The sequence below is a fragment of the Culex quinquefasciatus genome, chromosome 2 (genome assembly GCF_015732765.1).
Source record: "Culex quinquefasciatus strain JHB chromosome 2, VPISU_Cqui_1.0_pri_paternal, whole genome shotgun sequence".
Lineage (NCBI taxonomy): Eukaryota > Metazoa > Arthropoda > Insecta > Diptera > Culicidae > Culex > Culex quinquefasciatus.
Genome location: NC_051862.1, coordinates 149,263,411 through 149,274,016, shown reverse-complemented (window position 1 = coordinate 149,274,016; position 10,606 = coordinate 149,263,411). Strand labels below are relative to the sequence as shown.

General features: G+C 41.9%; 1 protein-coding gene across 3 annotated transcripts in view; it reads right to left on the bottom strand.

The window, feature by feature from the left end:
- Positions 1–1,991: 1,991 nt before the first annotated feature.
- Positions 1,992–10,606, bottom strand: part of LOC6038937 (serine/threonine-protein kinase GL21140) — a 103,495-nt gene continuing 94,880 nt past the window's right edge. For 2 of the 3 annotated variants that reach the window (XM_038252314.1, XM_038252312.1), the window contains exons 3-9: positions 8,586–8,822; positions 8,392–8,515; positions 7,906–8,323; positions 7,751–7,848; positions 7,427–7,693; positions 7,215–7,364; positions 3,318–3,836 (exon numbers count right to left, since the gene is read on the bottom strand). In XM_038252314.1, the coding sequence (XP_038108242.1) occupies positions 3,528–3,836; positions 7,215–7,364; positions 7,427–7,693; positions 7,751–7,848; positions 7,906–8,323; positions 8,392–8,515; positions 8,586–8,822 (1,603 nt within the window). In that variant the 3' untranslated portion in view covers positions 3,318–3,527. Of the gene's footprint in view, positions 3,083–3,317; positions 3,837–7,214; positions 7,365–7,426; positions 7,694–7,750; positions 7,849–7,905; positions 8,324–8,391; positions 8,516–8,585; positions 8,823–10,606 lie in introns of those variants that run through there. The other variant, XM_038252313.1, reaches the window with a different exon arrangement.

Here is a 10,606-nt window from a genome sequence, read left to right as displayed (position 1 = left end):
AAGAAAATTTTCCTGGAATGTTCTCGAAGTTTTGTCAACTCAAGCCCCCCAGGAAAATGTCCGACTTGGATCTTCGGCAAGTTATCCTCAGGCTGGACGCGCTCCTTGTAAAGCCGAATCTAGCGCACCGGAGAACCACGCTACGAAAGAGCGCCACCGAGTGGCCAACCTCAAGCAGGTCGTGCCGACGACCTCAAGCAGGTCGTGCAGACGGACCTGAAGCAGGAGAAGAAGCATATCCGCATGGCGCTCAACGGGACGACCGTACCGGTGCAGCTGGATACTGCTTCCGACACCACGCTGTGTGTCATGAATCCGGATCAACACCACGAATCGCTTGGATGCTGCAAGACAGTTCTGCGTGCCAAGAACCTGGAAGCATCCTCGGAACTGCTTGGACACAGCGCTCGCACGCACAATCCGCAAGACAACGAGGCCGTCATGCCGACAGTGTTCCCGAACCCGATCATTGTCCGTCCCTGGCATCGAGCGACGCCATCAAGCTTGCCGATACCAGTTCCTGCCCCTAAGCCGGTCATATGGATGCTTGTCCTTGGTTGATGGCCCTGCGGACATTCCGGAAGCTTTCAACGTATTTTATGCATCGCATCTCTCAAACGGCTGCAAGAGATCTAAAAAATCTCTACGAGGTTCCCATATCATCCCACAAACATCGCCTGAATCATCTCGAGCCGTCAAGCGTCGATCGTGGACCACACCAGGCTTGGCCACTGCGATGCGATCGGAAACGGCTACAACCAGAAACTGGTGAAGCAGTTCAGTAGCAGGAAGATTGGCCGTCCGCCAAATCTCCTAAAGGGGGAGATGTAGTATGCCATGCCCACTACCAGCACTCTAAGCACAGTTCGTTCCCGGCCACCCAACAAACTGTCTTTCACTGTAGCTTAGCAACAGTTACAACAATTGTAGACCACAAGAAAGCAGCGTGGGACAAGTAGCTGCTGCATAACACCCGTGGGAACAAAGACGGGGCATTTCGGATGCGATTTCCATGACTGCGACAAGGCGACGGTATCTCCGGCCTCTGTTTCAACATTGGGCTTGAAGGTGTTATGAGGTCCAGCCAGTTCATCTGCTATGCTGACGACATGGACATTGTCGGCAGAACGTTCGAGAAAGGTGCTAGGAAGTACACTGTGTTGAAGCGGGAAGCGGAGAAGGTTGGATTGAAGGTGAATGTGGCGAAGACGAAGTATCTGCTGGCAGGAGGAACCGAGTCCCTTAGGGCTCGCATAGGTCCAAGCGTGACGATCAACGGTGACGAGTTCGAGGTCGTGGAGCAGTTTGTGTACCGCGGATCGTTGGTGACGTTGGACAACAACTGCAACAGGGAAATTCGGAGGCGCATCATCACCGGTAGTCATGCCTACTGAGGACTTCACAAGACCCTAAGGTCTACACCATGTACGAAACGCTGATAAGACCGGCCAGTCACGACGTTCTAGCAGGATTCTAGCAAAGTTCTTGCAGAGCTGGATATTCTTACAGCATTCTAGCAAAAATGTTCCACCGTTCTAGCAGGATTCTGGCAGAACCAGTTCTGCTAGAATATTTCGTGACTGAACGGTCGTTCTCTACGGGCCCGAGACGTGGAAGATGCTCGAGGAGGACCTGCAAACGCTTGAAGTTTTCGAACGGCGAGTGCTTAGGACGATCTTTGGCGGCGTAGGTGGCAAGGTGGTTAAACAAAGTGAAGGAAGATCTGGAAAGTATCGGAATTTTAGAGAAGCCAGAACCGAGTGAGACGACAAAGCATCTGAAGACAGCTGGGGTCAGGCGACATCGGGGGTTGTTCCAGCAGTAAGTAAGTAAACAATTGATCATATTTTAATTTAAAGTAAAAGGTCAAGGCAATCTTTTTTTAAGAAAACAAACATTGTTGGAGGGCAAGTGTGCGTGAGAGTGAGTCATCCTGGTATTAAATGAGGGAGTTTTCGAAAGAATTCGTAATGAAACCAATAAACCAAACATTTGTAGGCAGGCTTGTTGTGTATAATGTGTGTGTATTCTCTTTCGCTCTATCATAATTTATAAACCAAACTAGCTCTGATCGTCAAATTTTCGGACATTTCCTCTCCTGTTCACAATAATAATTTTCCTCTCGCCTTAATCTCTAGAATGTGTTCGTGTGTCTGTGTTTATGGGTGTTTTGTGTGTAGGAGTGTAACGTTCCATCATTCGACTCTGATTGTATTACTTAATTATTTATCTCTTTCTCTCTCGCGGTTACTTCTCGGTGCGAATGCATTAACTTAATCAAACTTAAACAAACAGGAAAACGAAAAAAAAGTTACACTATCAATAAACAGTTTTCTATCTTTTCTTTTCAACACGCGGTGCTTATTTCATCTTCCAGGAAGGTTATGTTTTTGGGGGTGACTCTTACTCATACGAAAAACAAAAAGGAAAAAAAAAAACGAAACAAAATAGTCACAATTCAAAGAAGGGTAATAAATAGGAATTGATTCTTGCTTTCGCGACGCTTCTGGTGTGTGTGTGTGTGCGGGACTAATTTCGACGCGCCAACAATTGAGCTAACCATCAACTAAACTAATTAAATAAGCTTGCTTACGTTATTCCAATCGAATAAAACATCTGCAAAACGTGATTATCCTTGTCGTCTCGTTCTCTCGCTAGTAGTTCATGATAATCAGGACAAATAATACCAATCATGTGTGTTTGTGTGATTCTTGTTGTTTTCTTAATAGTTACACAGTAGCTCTAAGCAGCAGTTGCTTGGTTTAAGAATATCTTAAAATGTCTATTTACAAAAGTTGGTTTTGGGGGGGGGGCGGAGGAGGGGGACAGAAGTGGGTAGTGTATAATTATGCAGCTTCATTTTGTGTTGATTAATTAAATAGAGTTTTGGAATTCGATGCCACAAAACCGTCACGACACGGTTCACGGTCGTCGTCGTCGTCGTCAAACAATGATATTCACTCACTTTTTTTGGCGTTCTCTGTCTTCACTAAACTGAGTGTGTTCCGAAAGTGTTCCGGGCGCGCGCTTCATCCTCGCAGTACGTTTCATTCACACGCTTGTTTTTCACATTCATGCCGTACTTGATATGGAATAAGAAGTTTGGAGAGACAAAATTATTGGGAAGAGACAAAAAAACACAATAATTTGAATAATCTAGAGATAACAACACAGAGAGGGTGAGGGTGGGAAAGAGACAGGGGATCGACTATTTTTCCATGCTATATATGTACACTATTCGGTTGGTTCTACCTAATGTTGCAACTAAACGTAACGCGCAGTACAGAAAGCTACAGGAAAATTGCGAAGTTCAATGCTTTTAAATAATCACAGAAAATAATATGATATTTCTACCGTCTAAACACAAAGAGTGTAAAGTAAAAGGAGTTGTGCGCGAGCTACAGAGGCGAGCCAAAAATCATCAATAGATAACAGAAGTGTCTAAGGTGTGTGCGTTCAACTAAAACTAGGCCAAACGAAAGAAGGAGAGGTGTGAGTGTGTTTGTGTGGAATAGCAATATATCCCCCTAGTAGACCAGATTGGATATGATCCGATACCCGTTGGGATCCCGCGTGTCGTCCACGACGTCACTCGTCAGCCACGGATGGTCCAGGATGTCCTCGCTCGAGAACCGCAGCTCCGGGTCCGACTGCAGCATGTTGATGATCAGATCGCGCACACTGTCCCCGATGTTGTTCCAGTACGGTGCCGGGAAGTCGAAGAACCCGTTGAGGATCGCGTCAAACAGCTGCTCCTGCTGGTTGTCCGGCGACACGAACGGCGGGAAGCCGCACAGCAGAATGTACAGGATGATGCCGGCCGCCCAGACGTCGATCTGTGGAAGAAATGGTATGTTCAGTATGTGTGTAAGTGTTAATTTTTATTTTTATTCTTCGCCAACTTTCCGGTAAATTTTTCGATTTTTTCGTGACGAAGGGCCGGTACTCCCCTTTAAAAAATATGTATTAACGTAAATTTATCCTATCGTTTTTAAATATTTCTGTATAATTTTCCATCTTCTTAAGTTTTTATTCTGTTCATTTCTTTTTTTTTTTGTTATTTTCCATCCACTAATTTTTGTTTTCCTTTTTATTCCTTTTCATGTCTTTCAATACTCTTTTTTTTTGTTTTGTGTTATCACTATCATCTTTCCTCTCTACCCTTTTTCTCTCTTCTTAATTATTTATACCTCTCATCTCTTCCTAGTAATTCTTTTTCTTTCTCCTCACTAATCTCTTTTATAGTCTAGGCTCGATTATCCGAAAAAAGGTTCTTTTATATTTGAATGTGGAGCTTAAGTAAGATCCCAAACTAATTTAATAGGCGGTCGACTATATCGACTATAAAATGGGATTTGAATTGGATGTTAAAAGTAAAAAACACGATTTTAATATGTTCGTGATAAACATACAAATCATATGTTAATCGAATCTGAACTGAATTCCTATTCTTTTCTTTCTCTCTTTTCATTTTCAATTCTCTATCTCCCTTTTTTTCTTGTCTATTTACTTTTTGTCTTTCAATCGTTTCACCTTTCTTTTCAACTATCTCTTTTCTCATTTCTATTTTTTCTCCCTTATCTATTCTTTCTCCCTTCTCTCTATTCCCTCTCTCTTCCAATTTATTCTCCTTCCAAGCGTGATGTGAACTGTCAAACTTACAGAAAGTTTTTTTTTTCGAAACACGCAGCTTTTTTACAGGCGCCACGATATCTTAGAACGGAATGGGCTGAGTACTGGCTATTAAATAATCATTTTTTTAACCAAACTTCCAGAAAATAGGCCTTTGCCATGCATACAAAATCTTTTAGACGAGTCTTTGAATCGATTCCATGTCAAATCAGCATAGTCCAAATCAAAAAAAGGCTCTCATTTGGCTCAAATCTGGCGTGGAAGTTCCTTGGTCAAAATAATTAGATCCGCATTTTTATTTTTGGTTTTGCGATTAAGGTAATTCTAGCTGGAATAGGACGATCTAACAAAAATGAGTTTTCGACGATTTTCGTAAAAACCACATTTAAAAAAAACATATCTGTAGAACGGTTGAACCAATTTAAGCTAGCTACGTAGCAAAAGAAAGGTGATAAGTTGGTAAATGAATCCAAGCAACTTTATCGAAGACATCACAATTTTAGTTTTAGAGAAAAGTGATGTTTGAGACACTTTTATAACTCTAAAAATCGAACATATTTATTTTTTGACAAGTCAATTTGGACTTAAGGGTCAAAAGTTACAGCTATTTTGATGTAAAAAAATGCAAATTTAAAACTCAAAAATCTCGAAAAGGCATTGCATTCAAAAGAGGAGCACTACGAACTCTGAAAAAAATCAGGGGTATTTTTCTTTAAACTCGAGATATCGTCATTTGAAAGTGTCTAATTTTTAACGAAATTCAAAATTTGTCCAACTATATGTTTTTCTAAGTTATTTTGCCCGCTGAATCTGCCCTCGAAATTGACCCAATGTGTCAAAAAAATTATTTTTGCCTTCCTCACCTTACTGAGGAAAGGCTATAAAATCACTCGAAAAATAGACTTATTAATCCGACCTCGTAGACCCACCTTCACGTATACATATCGACTCAGAATCATGTTCTGAGCAAATGTCTGTGTGGATGTGTGTAGGTGGGTGGACAAAAAAAAGTCACTCGATTATCTCCGGACAGGATGAACGGATTTTGATCGTATTAGTCTCATTCGATCCGTCTTGAGGTCCCTATTTAAAAACAGCAAATTTAGTTAAGTACTTCAAAAGTTATGCTAAAAAAACGATTTTGGTGGAAGTCCGGAAAATTGTAAAAAGGGTGGTTTTTGCAAGAAAACCTTTAATGTTATACATCGTCAGAAAGGTATTAAAGAGGCCTTTCCAATGAGCCTAAAACATTGAAGATCTGACAACCCTATCAAAAATTATTAGCACTTAAGTGTTATTTATACACTTTTTGGAGGCCGGATCTCAGATATTTCAATGAAAATGGTGTCCTGGTCCCTTATGCGACCCGTCGTTAGTTAGATAATTGTTACAATTAAAGAAAAGTAAGTATTGCAAGTAAGTATTGTAAATAATTTAAGTAACTTTTATTTTTATATTTCATCTGGAAAATATTATGCAACGGTGGTGCCCTCGTTATTTTTGGTTCAGCCCAGTTATCCAGCAACATTCGGTGACTGGGCTATGTTTTCAGCCCAGTTACCGAACAACTACTGTAATTGAATGACCTTTCAAATGAGCCTAAAACATCGAAGATCTGACAACCCTATCAAAAGTTATTAGCACTTAAGTGTTTTCATACAATGTTCCACCCGCTCGGACGTTACGCTACACAAAGTTGTTTGGATTGGCGAGCACAACAACTTTTTAAAAGACGAAAAAATTCTCAAAAATATTCCTAAAAAGTTAGATTTTCAAAATCACCCTAATTGTGAACCACCCTAATTTGAACCAAACCAAAAGTTGCCCTTTTTTCCATTTGCAACAACTATTCTGAAGACATGACAGCTCCAAAACTTTACCATTTTTCGGAAAATGAATTTTCCACTTAATTTTGCGATCTGGACCCTTTCGGTCTTTCATAAACACGCGTTTAAATGGGACTTCAAGAAGCATTTCAAAGAAAATATATTCTTGTTTTTGAAGTTGGACTGGAACAAGGCCACGAAGGTGTCTCAGAATTTCCGGAACTATGTCAAAAAAACTACTTTTGTGCGTGTGCGTGCAACGTCGAATGCAATCTGGAGAGTAAAAAATACGTTGAGATTTTACCATTTCCGTAAAAAAAAAAAGAATTGGAACAGATTCCTGGGTATGGCCAATTATCGATTTCAATCGAAAACCGTCTTGCGACAGCTCAAACCTCATGAATTTTCTTGAAGATGATTTTCAGATATAATTTCTGGGCAGTGACCATTTTCGTAACCTCCACCAACGGCGCCCACCATGTCAGTTTGTAGATCTCGATCTCGTTTAAGGAACAGGATTGTTAGTAATGCTTGTTGCTACTAGGGTAGCTTCTTTACGATGTGCTTACACCCCAAAAGCGCCAAGAACCTGAACTGATGTTGGTAGGGTAGGGTAATGGTCTGGATTCAATAATAAAGTGATTTCAATTAAATAGTGGTGTATTACTCGGGGGAGGGGGTCCAAAAATCCTTTCATAATTTATGCAAACACCTCGGGTGGGTGTTTAATTAAGAAAAAAAAGAAGCCAAACTAACCTTAACACCGTAACCGGTCTCCATGAGAATCTCCGGCGCCACGTACGTGGGCGTCCCGCATACCGAAAGCAGTGGCTCGGTAACCTCGCAGGCCAGCCCAAAGTCCCCGAGCTTCAGCAGCACAACGTTGCCGTCCTTGTCCAGTTCAACCTGCAAGAGATTCAGTCCACCTTAGTATTGAGCAACCGCCTGAACTGCGTCAGAGAACCCACCAGCAAATTCTCCGGCTTGATGTCGCGGTGCACGATGCTGAGCGCGTGCATGTACGCCATGGCGGACGCCAGGTGCTTCACCATCACCTTGGACTGGTTCTCGGAGAAGCGCGTGACTCGGGTGATGGCGTCAAACAGGTCGCCACCGCGCACCAGCTCCAGCACCAGGTACATGTTGTTTATCGTCTCGATGTCCTGCACCAGCTGGATGATGTACGGGTGGTTGAGCTTCTTCATGACGCGGATCTCCGCCGCGAGGTAGTGACCCTAGAAGGAGGCGACTTAGTATTGGGGATGGTGGTGAAACAATGGGACTTGGAATACCTTGCCAGAGCATTTGGATTTGTCGATTATCTTGAGCGCGTACTCGACGTTCGTTGATTTGTCCTTTAGTTTCAGTACAACAGCAAAGTTACCGTCACCTGGAATGAAGAAGTTTTAACAACCTCCGGAGGTGCCTCGCGCAAAGCTGTACGTACCAATGATCGACCCGAGCGTGTACTTGGCCTGCAGTTCCAGCGGCAGCGAGTCCGGCGATATGACCCCGTTCAGCACGGTTTCGTCCACGCACACGAACGTGTCGTTGTGGCTCTTGATGGGCATCTTGGGCTTCGGCCCCGTCCGGGTCGTGTTACTTCGGAGCGTTTTCTTCGTGGCCTGGACCGCCTTCCGCTCGTCCGTCTCCAGCTCGAAGTCGTCGTTGCCGACGCGCTCGTTGCCGTACGCGAAAAACACATCCTCCTCGCCGAAGAAATCTGCCAACTTTAGGACCGGCACCCCGGACAGGGTGAACACCTTCCGCACGCAGCCCGTGTCCAGCTTGACGCACTGCGTGATGGCCGTGAGCACGTGCTCGTACGAGGGACTGTTGCGCTTGTTCAGCAGTAACCGGAGAATCTGGAGCAACAAGGAGAATGGAGGAGATAATTTGTTGTTCGTTTATTTCCGTCTAATGGCATTACTACCTTCCGGGGCTTCACGCCGTTTCTAATTAGGGTCACAATCCGTGGATGCACAACGGAGGCGATTTCTTTGAGAGGTGTCGTCCCGTTGGAGCCATTTTTGATTGGTGATACTGGACGTATTAGTCTGCAAAAAAAAAACACAAAATTTAATCAACTCAATCTCCAAAAAAAAAACCCAACTCCTCCTGCCTCACCTAGACAGTCTATTGGTGTTCTTGGTCGCCGCCACGATGCTGGTGTTGGTGGTGTTGTAGTCTATCTTTTTGAAACCTTCGTTATTACAGGAACATACGTAGCATTTGCCGTCCTCGAGGTCCTCGAGCTTGTCCACCTTCTTGCCGTCGAGGGTGTAGATGGTGCGGATGGCGCCCGTCAGCGTCACGCTGTCCTCGAGCAGCCGCGTCAGGTCCTCCGTGAGGCTATCGAATGACCTGGTGGTGGTGAAAAAGGGAAGAAAGAGCAATGGTTAGCGACTAAATAACATGACCAATTACCGGATTTAAACCGGATCCAGTTATGTAGGGGAAAAGTAATTATCGTAAGCGTTACGAGGGATTGATTTCATGGCTTAGGTTACAGCTTGTACACTTTTGTAAATAGTGTTTTAATAAGTAATTTCAAGTTCTTTCATAGATTGAAATCTTAAAAATCTTATTCTGTTATTTTGATTTTTATCGTTTTTAATTATGTTATTGAGTTACATTGTATGAGTAATTCCAGCTCAAATCGGGAATTTTTCTGGTACTCCTCCGATTTCAATGAAACTTTTTAGACATGTTAACCTAGGCCTATATAAATCATTTTTGTGTATATGGAGCCAATTATACTCAAAAATGACATTTGAGAAGGACGAAAAAAAAAACGAAACTATTGGCACTACGCCCCCCGGGGCATGGCCTTCCTCTAACGTGGGATTTCTGCTCCAGCGCCTCTGACGAGACAGGAGAAACCGGGACCGACGTTTTACTTCACCATCCGATAGAAGCTCAGTGGATAAGGCGGGAATCGAACCCGCGTCTCATAGCATCATCGGGATCGGCAGCCGAAGCCGCTACCCCTGCGCCACGAGACCCACACGTAAGGACGTAAGTTATTTAAATATTTTTGTATTTTGTAATTTAACAAGTACTGTATCTCGAAGCCGTTGCATCGTACCAAAAAGTGGTCAAAGACAAACTTGTAGGAAATTTGATGGGCTTTCTGAAAAAAAAAAAAAAAATACACTAGAACAAAAATACACGCCGATTTTATGAGAATTTTCAATTTTTATGTTTAAAAGTTAAATTTAAAGGTGATGTCACGATTTTTTTTCGTTCAAATTTTTGTAAAATTAGCCTAAAATGTGACAAAAAGACTCACGAAAAATACAGGATGGTATGTCTCTCCTACAAAAATCATTTGCTAAAACTGTTTTTTTAAAGTGGTCTAAACGTCAAAATTTTCAAAAACCGATAGTGAGAATCGCTTCCTCAGTCAATTTTACATAAAAGTCTCCATGTTGACCATTGTCCTATGTCCAATCCTTGTGAAGATACAGCGGTTTTAAAAATAAAAATGTCGAAAAAATAGGTTATTTGGTGGTTTTTGGCGATTTCTACATGACAGATTTGATTTTTCAGTCTCGTGAATATTTTTACCATAAAGCTCGTCTAATTTCCCATAAGTTTTCTTTTGACAGCTTTTCAATTTGACTCCTTTTAATATTTACATAAGCTTTTTCAAAAAATCTCAGAAAAAGAGGGGGGTGCCACGGGCGCGGGGATGAACCCCGCGAAATAAAGTTGTGTTGTTGAACAGGATTGAACAGAGAAATCCTTGAAGAGGATTTTATTTGTATTTTTTTATTCAGCTGTCCACACTAAAATGGTACGAAAATATTCGTAAATCAGATTGATTTGATATCTTCGGCAACGTTGTAGGTATTGAAGACTATTCAGAAAGAAGTACAAGTAATTTAATAAATCGCTGATTTTTAATTGATTTTTATTTTCATTATTTCTACATTTTAAATTTATTGATAAACACAAGTTTTTTTAGAATGCCTGGTTAAGAAAATGAAATTCCGTATAAGAAACATGCTGCAATACAACAATTATTCATGTTGAAAAATGAAACCATTGTGAAATTATATGATCTCTTCGATTTTTTTTATTTCTGAATTAAGACTAACATTTCTAAAGGGCCAAATATTTTTCAAAATATAGAATATATATCG